The sequence below is a fragment of the Pristiophorus japonicus genome, chromosome 15 (assembly GCF_044704955.1).
Source record: "Pristiophorus japonicus isolate sPriJap1 chromosome 15, sPriJap1.hap1, whole genome shotgun sequence".
Taxonomy (NCBI): Eukaryota; Metazoa; Chordata; class Chondrichthyes; family Pristiophoridae; genus Pristiophorus; species Pristiophorus japonicus.
This window is the reverse complement of record NC_091991.1, coordinates 76,756,915-76,774,459: the sequence shown is the minus strand read 5'-3', so window position 1 is coordinate 76,774,459 and position 17,545 is coordinate 76,756,915. Positions and strand designations below refer to the sequence as shown.

Below are 17,545 nucleotides of genomic sequence, written 5' to 3'. Positions count from 1 at the left end.
CTGGCCGGGAGCCGAAGAAAGAACAACAGCAGCCTTCGAGCTGTGAGGGGGACTGACTGAGGCCATTTGGACAGGGAGAGGCAGCCACATCGACATCTTTATATTTAAATTTGCAGAATGGGTGCTGCATTGTCAACACCACATATTATGCAATGGTTTGCTTCCTCATGCAAGAAATTCTTTGTTCTTGGTGGACGTTGATCCATTGCAAAGTTGAATTGGCACTTTTATTTCTCCAAACACACAGTCCTTAATTTGCAGGCACCGGTTCTGCAAGTTTAGCAGTGAAAAGCTGAACTCACTGATTTATTCAGCAGTGCTGCAAAAAGCACTCCCTCACACACAGAAATATCAAGAAAATTAAAATACAAGCCTTTGCAGGGGTCCAAGAAACAAATCTTCACTTTTTCTGCAGTACTTTTAAAAATGGCCGAGTGCCAATGTTTACTTCAGACTGCGCATGCGCGAATGCTCCAATGCGCACGCGCAGGGTTGCCGGCACCAAGAAGCCTAATTTCAATTGTACCCGCCCCCTCCTACTTACAAAATCGGCACGAGTGGTAAGCTCCGCCCCCTGTGCGCCGCGCCAAGCAGACATCGAGCTCCAGAATACCGCACTTTTTTTCCGGCGCCGTTTTCAGCGCGAAAACAGGCACCCAGCTCTGAGGTGCACCTTTTTCGCCGCGTGTAGAAACTTGGGGCCAATGTGTGTAAATGCAGCAGCCCGTGAAAGGACAGGGTTTGCTGGATCCAGTGTCCCTACCTACTAGCTAACCTACCCCCCCGCAATTGGAGACCCGCCCACGATGTATCTGATCACACCCCCAGGCATCCCCCACCCCCAGCGATGATGCTGAGGCTGGCCGTGATCCTCAGGTGGCTGGCCACAATCTTCCCTTCACCCACCATCATCCGGCCCCAAACCTCTCTCCACCCTCCCCATCCTCTCAATCGGGAGGCTGTGTAGAGGATGGGAGGTGACTATATGATTGAGAGGGGGGTAGAGGGTGGGGGTTGGGGGGGTGGCCACCCCCCTATCCTCTACCCCCCTCTCAATCGTATGGCCACGATATCCTCTACACAGCCTCCCGATTGTCTGCCCGACCCCTGACCCTTTACTCCCCCTCCCGATCGTCTGCCTGACCCGACCCTCTACACAGCCTCCCGATTGTCTGCCCGACCCCTGACCCTTTACTCCCCCTCCCGATCGTCTGCCCGACCCCTGACCCTCTGCCCCCCCTCCCGATCATCTGCCCAACATTTGACCCTCTACACACCCTCCCGATCGTCTGCCCGACCCCTGACCCTCTACTCCCCCTCCTGATCGTCTGCCCGACCCCTGACCCTTTACTCCCCTTCCCGATTGTCTGCCCGACCCCTGACCCTTTACTCCCCCTCCCGATCGTCTGCCCGACTCCTGACCCTCTGCTCCCCCTCCCGATCGTCTGCCCAACATTTGACCCTCTACACACCCTCCTGATCGTCTGCCCGACCCCTGACCCTTTACTCCCCCTCCCGATTGCCTGCCCGACCCCTGACCCTTTACTCCCCCTCCCGATCGTCCCCTGACCCACTACTCCCCCTTCCGCTCGTCTGCCTGACCCCTGACCCTCTCCACCCGACGCAAAGCCCGATCCATTTAACGGCCCAACCCCCCATGCGAACCCTCCCTCCCTCCTCTGTGCAGACAACGGCCTACTCGCCCGCAGCCAGCCAGCCCGTCAATATAGTTGGCTGTGGGCAGGAAACCGAGGCCTCACATGAAAATCAGGCCCTGCCGTTGAAGTCGGTATGGCCTGCGGGAATCCCGGCCTCCTGGGTTTCTCGACCACCTTGGAGCCCTCCCGCCCCCAGCCTGCCTTCCTCCACAAAATTCCGGCCAACATCTCATCCACAGAACAACACCTCTGCCAATGCAGCACTCCGTCAGTATGGCACTGAATGGTCAGTCCAGTTTAAGTGCTGAAGTCTTGGACTATAGCTTGGTCCCACAATTTCTGAATCAGCGTGTTACCAACTGAGTCAGGCTGACCCATAAACTAACTTTATGGCACTCCACTACATACCAATAAAGACTAGCTCAATTTTCACCACATCATCAGTCAAACAGGAAACTTCCTCTGCAGAACTTTATAAGCCCAAATCAACTTAGTCACTTCAGCAAAAGAATTCCCAAGTGCAATAGCACAAATTCTAAATGAACCAATAAACCAATGCTTCTGTGTAATACACATACCATTTTTACATGAATCAAAATAAGAGTAACACACACTCAGCATTCAGACAATCTCTCTAAACAGATCGAGCTTGCTGCTATGGTTCATGACATTATGTAAATGAACGACTCCTGCCTCCTCACCCCACCCCAAGGTTACTAGCAAGTCTCCCGTGGCGTTGCTCATGGTTAGTCAGAGGTTGAGCCACTGTGATGGAGGAGGATTGCTGAGGTGCGGAAGTGACCAGGGATCCTTGTCTGCTGGAAGAATTTGGAAAGAAGTTAAGAAGAGATTTTTTTCAAAGACGGTGTTGCAAGTGTATAGATAGAGATAAAAGATACTAAAGGATGAATCACACTAATGCGGGTAGTTTACATAGCACTACTAGTGGAAGGGAGGTGAAGGAAGAAATATGAGAACAAATTAGGGAAATTAGTTTTTAAAAAAAAGGAATAATAATCATGGGGGATTTCAACTAGCCTGATATCAATTGAACAGAAGAGGTAGGTAAAGGGGATAATGGAATGAAGTTCCTACAATGTGTACAGGACTTCTTTCTAACCCAATATGTAAAAAGCGCAAGAAAGGATTCGCTATTGGATCTATTAATGGGGGATCAACCAGAGCAGATCAGACAAGGAAAAGTAGGGGAACATCTAGGCAATAGTGACCTTAATATAATACGTTTTAAGATAATTTAGCAAGACATAAGCATGACAAATACCAAGGTAATGGATTGGAGAAAAGCTGATTTTGAGGGACTGAGAATAGAGCATGGAAAAATAAAATGGACGACAAAATTGGTAAACTGATGTAGAACAGCAATGGGAAACATTTAAAACGGTGTTCAACAGAGTCCAGGAAAAATATATTCTCAAAAAAACAAGAACAAGCTAAACACTAATGAGACTCCATGGATGAATGACGGTTAGGAAAGAGGCATACACTAAGTATATGGTGTGGTGGAGGAGTGGCGAATGTTTGTGGTGGAGGAGCGGTGCGAGGTTGTGGCGGAGGTGCGGCGAATATTTGCGGCGGAGGGAGGCAAGAGATTGTGGCGGAGGTGCGGCAAATGGGGGTACGGGGCCCAGAAGAACCGAGGGCCCAGGGGCAGCACGGGCCAGCCCACACTGTGATATGTGTGCGCACTAGGTCCGTGCAGCAGAGCAGGTCTCCAGTCGTCCTGGTTTATCCTTGCCACTGGATAAAGGCCTAGCTCTGTCAAGCCCATGTGGTGGTTGACATACAACGGTCACCACATGTTAAAAAAATCTACACACAGGCATCTTCTACCCCTGGAGTTCAGGACTGGAACATCGGGTCCTCCATTGAAACATCTGTGAACTCATTCCTTTTGGTGTGGAAGCAAGTCATCCTCGTTCGAGGGACTGCCTATGATGATGATATGATGTTTTCAATTGGTTCCTAGAAAATAGTTTTCTCTAGCCACTGCAGAGAGATAAATAGATACATTTTGGCATAACAACAACAACTTGTATTTATATTGCTCCTTTAACGTAGTAAAATGTCCCAAAGCGCACCACAGCAGTGTTATAACACAAAACAAATAAACTTGACAACGAGCCGCATAAGAAGAAATTATGGCAGATGATCAAAAGCTTGGTCAAAGAGATAGATCTTAAGGAGTGTCTTAAAGGAGGAAAGAGAAATAGAGAGTCAGAGAGGTTTAGAAGAAAATTAAATACAAATTATGGAAGGGCCAATACTCTTATAAACTGAATCTGCAATTCAGGTATCAAATAGGAAAATAAATTTTGCTTATAAGATAATAGTCTGTGAAGGAAGTCAACTTTTCTCAAGATTGTAATCTTTGAATAGATGTTTTTTTGTGAATGGGAGTTGGCTGAATTGTTAAAGGTAAAGTGGATCATGATACCCGACTACAGAGAGCTGAAGACTACAAAGTACTGAACAAATAAACCACAATACTTCTCAAACTGCTCACCAAGATAGTTGTCATCCTCTGCTTTTCCTGAGTAGCTGTGCTGCCGTACGTCAATATTGGTTGCTCCTGAAGGTATTTGTACTACAACATTGTACCCTTAAAATAAATCAATAATATTAGTACAGGCAGTGCATAGGCTAATCTCTTCTATTAACATCCACAGCACAAGCCAAGAGTTGATCCATAACACATTGATTGTGACTCCACATTGGATCTTATGCTCGCACCAAGTTGCTGCAACTCACTCATCAGCAGCACCAATTCGCAGTTACAGAAAGAAAGGACTTGCATATATATAGAGCACCTTTCAAGACCTCAGGATGCCCCAAAGCGCTTTACAGCCAATGAACTACTTTTGAAAAGTAATAATTGTTGTAATGTAGAAAATGCGCTGGCCAAGTTACGCATAGCATAGACAGCAATGAGATAATGATCAAACACTTAGGGGTCGAATTTGCCCCTTTTTATAGCCCCTTTAGCACCTCCCATTAGCGCCCGAAATTGCCGCCGGGATGCCGCGTGCAAAAACGGGTTTGCGCTGCGCCCCTTAGTTTTCGCCCCAGGTGGGGGCGCACACGGTGATGATGTCATCACCGTGCGCGCCGACCTCTTATCGCCGTGCGCCGACCCCTTTGCACCCTGTGAGGGACACAAGATTGGCAAGGGGCAATGTCATCGACAGTTTCGCGGGTCGCGAAGCTATCATGACTGGGGCGCCCCGGCCGTTCTTAATGGGGAGGGCCTTGCGCCACAGCTGCCATCTTTTTTTTGTTGGGTGACTTTGCAGTCGGCCTGACAGTGGCAGCCGCAGGATCGGCGGGGCCGTCAACAGGCAGCCTGGCACCCCCCCCTTGGGTGCCGGGCCACTGGCCTGGCCGAAACCCTCCCTGGTGGCCCAGTGGGCGTCAGGAAAGTGGCTACAGAGTTCACAGCGGCCCTCCCCTTTAAAAGGGGAGGGATGTTGTGACATGTCAGCGCAACACTGACGTGATCAGCGCGGCACTGAGCCTAGCGCCCTGCTAATGCCCACGGAGGTGAATCATGCCTAAGATACCGTCCCACACATTATTTTCAGATAAAGACCCCAATTCAGGGACATTTAGCGGCCCATCTTGCTGGGCACCAAATATTCATTTCATTCAAATTGTGCGCCCCAAATGGGACGCGGGGCAATTTCGCCCCCTCTATCTTTTGGAGATGTTAGTTTAGGGCTAAATACTGACCAGGACACTCCCCTGCTCTTCTTCAAATAGTGCCATGGGATCTATTACTTCCACCTGAGGGGACAGACAGGGACCTCTGTTTAACGTCTCATCTGAAAGACTCCCTCAGTGTTGAAGTTTCCGAAGTGTGACTTGAACCTAAAACCTTCTGACTCAGAGGTGAGTGTGCTACCAGATAGTCATGGCTAACACTTGAATTCTTATAGCTTCTGTCTTTATAAAGTCCCATGGCACTTCACAGAGATGTTTGGATTTCAAGCCAACATTTTAGGAGTGGTGACCAAATGCTGCCCCTATCCTATCCTATACCGTCTCACTCGCCTATCATTCCTGACTTCACTGACCTATATTGGAATTTTAAATATGCTTGTATTTAAATCACTTGTGTTCAAATCCCTCCATCGCCTCACCACTTTCCATCTCTGTAATTTGTGCCTGCACTACAACTCCCCCGAACACTTCGGCTTCATGCACATCCTCCCTCCATTCACCCCACCTTTGGGAGTTGTGCATTCAGCCACCATGGCCTCACACTTCGGACTTCCCTCCCTAAACCCCTCAGATAAACCAGCCACAGTTCAGTAATTCTGTGCACATTTGAAAGACTCTAATTCAGCGTCAAGTTATTGATCAGGTTGACCTCGTAGATATTTAACTACATGAGACCATCATTAATTCCAGTGGAATCATCCAGGCAGAACTTCCAACTATCACTTCACCTCTTCTCCACAGGCCCATAGCCTTCTTGAACAGGGATTTAACTCTGGTCCTGTCACCACACACCCCTCACCATAAGGCGTAGAACTCGATGCCCCTCAATGTATGTATGAGCAATTACTGTGACAGTTATAAGGTGAGACTGAAGGAAGTCAGCTGAGAAAGTGTGTAAACTTCAACAAAACATAAACTATCACTTCTCACACAATTAGAATTAGCTGATGCAATTCAGTACACACTTCCAAAGATTTGCACCCGACATGTTTTTGCTGCTTATTTCGTACTGTAGTTTTCCATTCAATCACCATTAGTTAAAACTGCAGGAGACACATTAAACTGCTGGAGTTGCACTGTTCCTGAATGAAGCACATTCTCTAGTGAGGGCAATCATTAGTGTCACCATTTAAAAGGAGGGAGCCATACTCAAGGTGTGCTAAAGATATCTCTCAGCAATCTTATTTTACTTTAGGCAACTGCATCGAATCAGTATGTACGCCGACCTTTCTGTGACCCTCCACGTATTCTCAGCGCAGCAGATGGGAACAAGAACTGGATTCTGCTCATAACTATGGGTAATAGCTCTGATTACACTTAAGGGTATTACACATGATTGGATTCTATGCAGGGGAATCCAGGCATAAATTGCTTTTGTACACAGCTACAGGGTTGTATAAACAGAGGATAAAATCAATTCAGATTAATTCACTTTTTCCACACATAATGATGCTCACTCATAGCTACAGAAAACACTGCAAAGAGTTAGCGTGTAGTTCAGCAGAACCCACTACCCTGACGGAACTCATTCTTTTTGGGATACAGTTCCTTTGGGACTCGCAGCTCTCGAGTACCTCATCCAAGTAAGCCAAAGCTTTGAGCATCGGCAGACCATTCGAGCATGGACAGCAACAACACAGAGCTCCATCCCAGCCTCACGCAACATATACACAGGTGGGCTCTCCAGTAGGAGTCGCTGGATAGTGATCCCGGGTGAGTTATCCCTTCCCTAGCGCAGTGGAGATCGTTTCCTGAACTGGGCCATGAGCATACCCCACAGAGGCCCAGCCCTGGCTGGTCTTGCATCTGGAAAACAGTTGCAGATTTTAAAAAGCAAAGCTGCCTGCCCATCTTTGGCCTGACCCCCGCCAGGCACCTCCATGAATCTGCTGATCAACAGGGTCCAGGCAAGGCTTATGGCACCATGTTACATCGAGGCCCCTGTACTGGGGCACTCAGCACACGTTGCCTCAGGAAAATGAAGTGGAGGCCAGGAAATACATACCCCCCAACGCCCCCAGCACTTTTGTATGTTTGTGATAGGCCGACACTGGCTGAGGAAGCTCCAAATCCTGAGGCAAGGTAGCGGGAGAGGTGTTCCATCAACAACAACTTTTTATTTATATAGCGCCTTTAACATAGTAAACCATCCCAAGGCGTTTCACAGCAGTGTTATACGACAAAACAGATAAATTTGATACCGAGCTACATAAGAAGAAATTAAGGCAGATGAACAAAAGCTGGGTTAAAGAGGTAGGTTTTAAGGAGCATCTTAAAGGAGGAAAGAGAAGTGGAGAGGTTTAGGGAGGGAGTTCCTGAGCTTGGTGAAATGGGTGTTACTTAAGGGCAAGGGTCAGAAAAATCAAAGAAAGAAAGAATTGCATTTATATAGCGCCTTTCATGACCACCGGACATCTCAAAGCGCTTTACAGCCAATAAAGTACTTTTATAGTGTAGTCACTGTTGTAATGTAGGAAACACATATAAGTCACACCTGATACCAGTCCATCCATGGCAGAGGTTACCTTTTAAATGCCCCAACCATGAGCTAGATCTGTGAATTTCTTGAACCAAGTGGCACTGTAATGTATTGCATCATCATTTCAAAATTGCTTTATTTTGACTAGATTTCCAAGGACCTTTGCAAGATAAATAAAATGCCACATGCTGGGCAGGAGTATAAACACATGGGATTCTGTTCCCTGGCACTCTCAGTGGAGACTGGCACTCGTAGTGAGGGTACTGTGGAGAATTTCAGGTGAGCAGCCCACCTTCGATTTCCGAAGATCATCTGCCCACTAGTGTCCCTCCCTACTAGGAACATCAGATGGAGGACCCAACCTTGGCATGAGCTGAGAAAACTAACAAAGCTCAAGAGGCAACTGTCTGATGCTCACTTTATGCTAACTCAGTAGGACAGAAACAGTATAACGTGCAGAAGATTAAGACTAAATCATTCAGTTGAAGTCACAAGTGAACAACAAAAGCAATAGGAGAAGGCAGAGAGAGAGACAGCATGACAAAGTGGGCTGGAACGGAGTCCCGGGGACAGAAATATAACGACTGTAAGGTCACTGGCGATGGCGGAGTAGATGATGTTGGGGCCAACCAAAGAGATATAGGAAAGTGGGCTGAAGAAAATGGGGCCGAAATTCAGGCATGCCAGAAACCTACCGCACCTACAATTTCTTACCTGGTTTTATTGCCGCATGGGAAGAGATCACCTCCTGACCAATATTCAGCTCTTTGTTGTTTTTTTCGACAAGACCAGAAGTCGGTCACAGTGGGGGCGGAACTGCGGCGGTACGTCCTGGAGAGGGGCGGAGATTGGGGCGGGACCAAGTCTCCACTGCCATCACTCAGCGGCGGAGCGGTGGTGACATCACTGCACGTGTGCATCACCATGTCTCTCCCCTCATTTAAAGGGGAGAGAGAATCGGCGATCAGTTAGCTTCGGTCACTGGCCCACCAGGGAGGGTTTCGGCCGGGCCAGCGGCCTGGCACCCAAGAGGGGGATATTCTGTAGGAGGACTTGGGGCGCAGAGTTCTGGATTAAATGGGGGTTGTGAAGAAAGGAGGAAGTGGAAAGACCAGTGAGGGGGCAGTGGACTAATTGATCCACGCGTTGAAGGCATGGATGAGGGTGTCAGCAGGGTACAGGGTGAGGTAGGGGTGTAAGTGGGCATTCTTCTTGGCAAAAGACTTCATTTAGGGTCAAAGAAAATGCCAAAGTCGGACACTAATGGGCTCTGTTGTGTATGGAGAAAGAGTCAGACTGAACATTGTGAGCTCAAAGTAAAATGTGACCGTAGTCTTTTATTGCAGGTCTCCAGAGTGCCTCTCCAACCTGTGACACCTCCTTAAATACCTATGCTACCAAGGGATTATGGGATCCTTTGGAACTCCAGGGGATGAGCCCTCTGGTGGCTGTACAGAGTAAATACAAGTTAACATGTATAACAGGCTCAGTCTGAGCAGGTAGTGAAGAAGGTTAGAGGCAATGAATAGCTTCAATGTTGCCAACATTACTAAGTTTCTACTCATCCAGGACTTAGTGTCAGTCGGAGGGTACAGCAATAGTGCTCGGTGGGAGTCGATGAAAGGATAGAGCAGTAACTTCGGCGTAAAAGGTAGGATGAAAGAAAGAAAAACTTGCATTTATATAGCGCTGTTTATGACCACCGGATGTCTCAAAGTTCTTTGCAGCCAATGAAGTGCTTTTGTAGGAGTGTAGTCATCGTTGCACTGTGGGAAGCGAGTCAGCCAATTTGCGCACAGCAAACTTCCACAAACAACAACGTGATAATGACCAGATAATTTGTTTTAGTGATGTTGATTAAGAGATAAATATTGGCCAGGTCACCGGGGATAACTCCCCTGCTCTTCTTCGAAATAGCGCCATGGGATCTTTTATGAGAGAGCGGATGGGAGTCAAGAGTGACCCATGAAGCTGTACTATGCAGGACTGACAGTGGAAGAGAATGGAATGGTGAGGAGTGTCGAAGATGGCAGAGAGATGAGAGGAAAATTGAGCCATATCCACAGCAGGCTCCTGGCACTATTAGTACCATTTATGGGAAGATCAACTCAGGATTGGAGGGCCAGACCAGCAATTCCCGACTTCTCGCCATCATCCGCACACAGCGGGCGGGCGGTGCAGTCCGCCATCGGAGCAGTTTTTTTGGTATTCAACGGTAGCTCTCCCTACGTCGATTTCCTCCTACCCTCGTTTTCCTCTCACCCTCAGTTTCTCCCACCCTCATTTTAGTCTGTAGCAAAATCAGACGTGCGCTGTTTTTGGGGGAGGTTCAACTCACAGAGGAAATCTATCCCATTCTCCCACCCGAAATGCTATTGATTTTTCAGAGCTGCATTTAACCACACATCGACGTTTCAGGAAGTGTCTAAAATTCAACAGTACTCCCAATAATGTATTAAGGAAGCAGCACTGACAAAATTAATTGAATCTGACAGAACGTAAAAGTAAAACCAGGCTTGAAAACCTCAGCGACAATTCACACATGGAGCCTGTTTGCTAACAGCATTTGCTCAATTATGGCCATGTCATAATAGCCCCCACTCATATGCTACTGCTCGCAGAATGCTGACTGCGCTATAATTACTGAGGGTGCAAGGAGGGTTCATTTATATTTTAACAAACAGCTCCTCACACACTCAGCTGTCAAGTCTCAGCAACAGCAATTTCAGAAGCAAAAAAAAGGACTTTGACTTCCATCTTGAACAATGAAGAATTGCTTTTTATTCAGTTTCACTGGCTGCCCTCAGGGGGAACACAGAATGGACACAGGACTCCATAGGCTCTGTGCCAGCGAGGCTCGCAGAATTACCCCATCAGCTAAAATGAGCTCTATTTTTCTTTTGCACTTGTCAGTCTGATATGCGCAGTGTTCAGCCACTTTAACTGTGGTATGGGTTACAGGCAGGCACAACCATGTTTATGTTTCTTGCCTCCCACTGCAGTACCCTGCCCCAGGAAAGGACTCCATATATCTGTGCTCACATAGGACAGCAGAGTTCCCCTCACGTCAGCAAATGTTTCAAGCGCGCAGCGAGGTGCATCTGTTCTCTCCAAACATTTAAATCAACTCCAGCTAAGTTTAAAAAGGACTCAGGATGGCCAAAACGTCCCCTGGACACATTATAACCAGGTTTGACATTGCACGGGAGTGCCGCGTAGTCAATCTTTCAAAGCTCTAAAGCCCCAAAAATCCAAAGAGCCACCAGTTTTAAACATAATGGCCCGAATTTTGCGGTCAGCGGTGATCGAACAGTGCTCACTGTTCATTATGCTTACAGCTGTCCACAGAGTTTTTGTGGGCTTTTGCGTGGCAACTTACAGTCATTGGGAGTCAGAAACAGCACGGTGCTCCCTACATGAGGGCTGAGACCTGTGTGAACAGGGAAAGCAACAGTGTGTCTCCTCAACCAATCAGATTAAAGAATTCCCACTGAGCCATGCAGAGTCTAAACCAGGAAGTGTAAATTAGAATATTTAATTCAATGTAAAATCATGTACAGAAAGCGAAATAAAGAGAGGGAATTAAAGATGGGATTAAGAGAGAAAGAGAGAGATAAAATAGACAGAAAGATAAAGTAAAACATTTCATTTTAATTAAAAAATCTCCAACAATAATTAAAATCTGAAGGAATGAGACTCCACATATTTAAAGGAACCTTTCAGCACCAGAGAGGTTGTTTGGTAGCAATTAAGATTTATCACACCGTAAAAAATTCATTTGCATTTGAATGGACAAGCCCTAACTTTTTCTGGTATGTTTAGTGGGTAACTAGTCGGTAAGTACTGCAACTTCACGCCCTTCGCTTATTTTAATGCTGAATCTATCGGCGAGGTACACCGTGGTGTAGCACAGTGCATGGAGGAGCAGAGCAACTTCCTGATTTCCACGTTTAACTGCGCGTGTGCAGTCGCCGGAGGTAGCTGTCCGCTTTGCTCCATAACAACGGTGACACTTACAGCCCTGCCATTATTCTTGCTGCAAAATCCAGGCCATTAAATAGTGCAATCTGTGACATTCTCATTGTAACTATAGGTATAACGTGCAAAAAATGTTGAAGTCTAACCAGTCAACGTTATTCCTAACATTCTCTGTTTCTGACTAACTGCCTAAAACCTGGATTCCCTTTCTTATCTCTTCTTCTTCCATCTCTTTTCCCCCCGATTCATATTCCCTCTTCCTCTCACAATTTCACTCATTGCTGCTGCCCTTCCCTTTCTCTGTCTCTCATGTTCCCTTTCGTCTCTATCACATTCCATCTCTCCCTCTTCCTTTTCTCCTTTCTCCTCATTTCTTGTTCACCTTCTCATTGGGACTAAAATTCCAGTCGGAGGTTTCCTTTGGACGAACGCCTCCGACCCAAAATTTTTCTGCGAAAGTACCTGCCGGTCCCGGAGGCGCCTTGGATTCCGGTCGGAGGCCTTCTCTTCCCACGCTTCACAGTGTGTCCACATCTTGGAGATATGGACACAGAAGCTGGAGTCACGTGGGACTGGTCGACCAATCACGGAGCAGTATTCCCATTGATAATAATGGGAACTCCGTATCTCCAAGTTCCTATCACGTTCAATGGGAATAATCCACTAAAACACCCAAACACAACATAAAAAATAAAATAAACACCTCAAATATTTAGCATTAATTGAAATTAAAGTTAATTAAATGTTTTAGAAAAAAATATATTTTGCTTTTTTTTGTGTTTTAATAGGGTTTAAAACAAACTTACCCTCGTGAACAGGGTTTTTAACGTAAAAATGTGTTTTTAAATATTATTTTTATATGTTTTAAAACTCTTACCCTGGTAAAAGTAAACTATGCATCTGATTTTACCAGGCGCAAGAGTTTGAAGGACATTCTCTTGGCAAGAAATGGGCAAATAACTCAACCTCGCCCTCGCGGATGTCCTGGCTGCGGGAATGCGGAGGATCTTGACACATGCGCATTGTGTGCCGAAAACCGGCTTCTGTGAGGCCTTGCCGGGTCTGTACGTATTCCATACGGACACGGCGAGGCTGGGATTTTAGGGCCATTATCTCTCTATCTGTTTTTTTTGCCTGTCCATACCTTCTTCTCATTCTCTGTCTCTCTCAATCCTTCTAATTTTTTTTCTAACCCTGTTATTCTCTCAATCTCGGTTTCTCACTCCTGGTCTCCCGTCCCACAATCATTTATTTTGTTTCATTCCCAGTCTCATCTATCTAATTGGTTGTTTCCATGTTTCCCCTTCCTTCTTGCCCCCTTCTCTAATTTTCTCTCTCCGCCTCCCGTACTCTACTCCTGTCTGCCACTAGTTCCTTTCCCAGCCTCCCATTTCCTCTCTCCTTATCGCTTGGATCCACTCTACTCTTCTTCTCCTTCCCTCCCTTCTTCGGTCTCTCTTTTATTCTTTTTTTCTTTCCTTGTTCTTTCATTTCCTCGTTCTAGCAAGGGCTGCTGTCTGAGGCATCTGCAGAACCTGTGATGATGGGCTCTCCCTGAACATGCAGTTTCCATCACAGGAGCTTGCTGTTGATTGTTTTAGTATTCTGAGCTGGCATAAATAATGCTCGCAACTTTGGACTGATCTTCTGAGTTTGCAGTGGCACTGAGTAGCCTCATCGCTGGCAGCGGGCCGGGACATATTGGTCCTACCGGTCGGTGGGGCAGTGAACCAGAAACACTGGAGTGAATATATTGAATTATGCCTTTCTGTAAACAAGAGGGATAGAGAGGGAAAAACAATGGGAGAGAAAGAGTGCAGCAAAAAGGGGAGGAAAAACACAAGTCCATGTCAGCAGAGTGGGGAATATTGAATGTTCTAGAACACAACTTAAAACGGAGAACACGTCGCCAAACTCATCACCAAATATTAACGTTCAATAAGTGTTTATTTATACATTTGCTGCCCAGGAAAAGAATCAACTTTAAAGACCTATTTGGTAGAGATTTATTTTGCTCCAACCTACAAGGCAGAAAGGAAAAGGAGGTGGGGTAGCTCTGTTAAGTTGGGCCTATACTCATTGGAGTTCAGAAGAATGAGATATGATCTAATTGAAATGTATATGATTCTGAAGGGGCTGGACAGGGTAGATACAGAGAGGATGTTTCTCCTCGTGTGGGAATCTAGAATTAGGGGGCATAGTTTCAGAATAAGGGGTCGCCCATTTAAAACGGAAATGAAGAGGAATTTCTTCTCTCAGGGGGTCGTGAATCTTTGACATTCTCTGCCCCAGAGAGTTGTGGAGGCTGGGTCTTTGAATATATTTAAAGTGGAGATAGACAGATTTTTGAATGACAGGGGACTCAAGGGTTATGGGGAGCGGGCAGGGAAGTAGAGCTGAGTCCATAATCTTATTGAATGGCAGAGCAGGCTCGAGGGGCCACATGGCCTACTCCTGCTCCTATTTCTTATGTTCTTATGTACAATCCGTTCCTGCAACCACAGGTTTGCTGGAATCAGGAAGATTGAGATGTCTCAATCTGTATTTGAGATTAAAATATTTAAATTAACACATTGAACTCCTTCCTAAATTACATTCAATTGTACAATAACATTGTGGTGTGGGGGCTAGCTGAGAAACTCATGGACTGGATTTACCTCTTGCTGCCCCGAAAGTTTATGCCCGCTGCCATGACCCCCTCTATGACCTGGCCCAGCTTCCTTGGTTGGAGGGAGGGGGAAGGTCATCAAACATTCATAGAAGGCTCCTGGTGGAATTCCCACCAGCAAGTGAGAGCCTACCAGTGCCCCATGGGAAATGCAAGCGCTGTTGCAGCAGGACTATAAGAGGTGGGAGCCACACTGAAGGGCTGCAAAGACTTCAACACATCTCCCACTGAGAGCTTCGGTTGAGACAACAACAACGTGTATTTATATAGTGCCTTTAACGCAGTGCAATGTCCCAAGGCGCTTCTCAGGAGTATTATGCGCTAAAAATTTAACACCGAGCCGCATAAGTAGAAATTAGCGCAGGCGACCAAAAGATTGGTCAAGGAGACATGTTTTAAGGAGCGTCTTGAAAGTGGAAAGAGAGATAGAGATGTGGAGAGGTTTAGGCAGGGAGCCAATCCTTCAGCAGGTTAAGTGCTGAAGGAGCAAATTGGAGGGAGAGAAGGCCACTACAAGTATCTCTCCCTCAATCTGTGGGATTCGGGGCTTCTGCCTGCTACCCAAGATGGGGTCTGCTGAGTGACAGTCAGTGGGTCCCAGTGTTATTGCCTGGCTAGGAGGAGCATCCCTGCTCACCCTAACCCCACGGAAAGACACACAATTGTTTCTTTAGTCTTCATTTTGTGAGTGGCCTCCAGCGGTTCCTTTAAGGACCGCGGGTTAGACTGTTCAAGGCCTAGTCCGAGTGGGCGGAGCATGCGTGGCACACACTCCGCTCTTTGGTTTGTCGTAGCTAAGTGGGCCTCTGCCTGTTTCGGCCCAGAGCGGTGGCGGCCTCGTGCACAGACGAGCCTCGGGCCTTCCAGCAAGGACAAATGAGCTCAGCAGAAAATTTGGACTCAAGTTCCCGGCAAGTTCAGTGCAGAAACTGATGCCAATTTCAGCATCATTTCTGCGCAAGTGCATTCCAGGAAAATCCAGACCAAGGCACAATTCCATATGTGCACAACTTGTTTTTTTTATATAGAAGTCCAATTGAAAATTGGACTTTTGCTGTCTGGTTTGTGATGATTAAAATGACGGGGCAGCAAGCCCCCCCCATCGAATGGATGGTCACCCGGTCAACACTTAAATTAAAGTGTAAAGCAGGTTTCCTGTTTCCAGCACTGATCACTATCCAGTGACTATCGATATGAGTCGGCATCAGATAGTGACAGGATTTGGCTCGCTTGTCAGATGTCTCAGTTGTGGCTCAGTGGGTAGCATGCTCACCTCTGAGTCTGAAGATTGTGGGTTCGAGTCAGAAGGTTGTGGGTTCAAGTCTCACTCCAGAGACTTGAGCACATAAATCTAGGCTGACACTCCAGTGCAGAACTGAGGGAGTGCTGCACTGTCGGAGGTGCTGTCTTTTGGATGAGACGTTAAACCGAGGCCTCGCCTGCTCTCTCAAGTGGATGTAAAAGATCCCATAGCACTATTTCGAAGAAGAGTAGAGGAGTTCTCCCCGGTGTCCTGGTCAATATTTATCCCTCAATTAACATCACAAAAACAGATTATCTGGTCATTATTACATTGCTGTTTGTGGGAGCTTGCTGTGTGCAAGTTGGCTGCCGCGGTTCCCACAATACAACAGTGACTACACTCCAAAAGTACTTCATTGGCTGTAAAGTGCTTTGAGATGTCTGGTGGTCATGAAAGGTGCTATATAAATGCAAGTCTTTCTTTCTTTCTTGGGTCTTCCCACAAGTGTCACTGGTCACTGTCCAGAATGGTGGATGCAGTGCAATGCTGGAGGGCTGTAGGCACACGTGGAACTGTGGCCCAGCACATGTCATTATCTTTAGTGGAGCTAGAATAAAGGAGGGGGGCAGGGGGAAATGGGGTTGGAATAGGACTTTAACATTTGTGGGTGGGAACAGTCTAAAGAATGACATTGTGTGTTAGCAGATGCCCCATTTGGACACACATATTAAATACTGTCATCAATTTTTAGTGGGGGAGGGATGGTGGATTAGTTATACCGAATGCTGATCAATCTTATTTACTTAATAAGATCTTAAATTGAATAATTTAAGACAGAGCCAAAACATGCACTTAAGGTGAAATTGTTGTAATAATATTGGGCACCACTCGGGGGCGACAATCTGTCTAAACTCAAAACCTCAGTGACGAGTAACGAAAACCTCCAAAGTAACTGATCACTTCAAACTTTTATCAAATTAATTCTTTGCAAAGAAAAAACTCAAACGACCAATGTCATGACAAAATGAAAGCTTTTCTAACTGCTTGAGTACTGTATTCAGCAAAGTAATTACTACAACACTAAAGCTATTGTAACGTTACACTTTTGGCCCCTATAATAGGTGCTTGTTGCAATGGACAACATACAAATATCATAAACCATGACCAGCATTATAAACAGACAGAAGGGGCTGCACTGACCAAGAAAAGCCCCAGAAGCCTGTTCCAGCCCTCACTGATCAGTGTACATGTTCCAGCAGACATCGCTGGATGGGATACAAAAGTGGGAGCCCTTCCCCGGGGACCATAAAGCTGGTGGTAATCTCCATACAGCCCCCCCCTCCCCCGCCCACCCACCATCCACTGATAAACTGGTCTTTTCCGACATTACAACAGTGACTACACTTCTTAAGTGCTTCATTGGTTGCAAAGCACTTTGAGACGTCCGGTGGTCATGAAAGGTGCTATATAAATGCAAGTCTTTCTTTCTTTCATGATCAGTAAAGCAACTGCTCGGTAAAGTACTGAGCTTCACACAGACTAGCAGGCCCCCCCCCCCCATCCCCGCCCCTGTTTTTAGCCCCAGTCTGTATTAAGACAGTGGTTGGAGTACTGCAATTGAGCCAGCACCCCTGGGCTAGGATGGGGGTGAACCAGCAACAGTGCCTTCAATCACTCATGAGTTGATGATAGGATTAGGCTCGGTATCAATCCCCTGTACAATCAAACAGTTTGCCAGCTACATAGACTCGCGTACTTATAATGGCCACTTTGACTAATAC

The 17,545-nt window shown here is 46.6% G+C and overlaps 1 protein-coding gene across 3 annotated transcripts in view; it reads right to left on the bottom strand.

Annotated features, from left to right (window-relative positions):
- LOC139280864 (A disintegrin and metalloproteinase with thrombospondin motifs 20) overlaps nucleotides 1–17,545 on the bottom strand; it is a 551,188-nt gene that overhangs the window by 227,793 nt on the left and 305,850 nt on the right. For all 3 annotated transcript variants that reach the window (XM_070900621.1, XM_070900622.1, XM_070900623.1), the window contains one exon: nucleotides 4,183–4,278. In XM_070900621.1, the coding sequence (XP_070756722.1) occupies nucleotides 4,183–4,278 (96 nt within the window). The remainder of the gene's footprint in view (nucleotides 1–4,182; nucleotides 4,279–17,545) is intronic.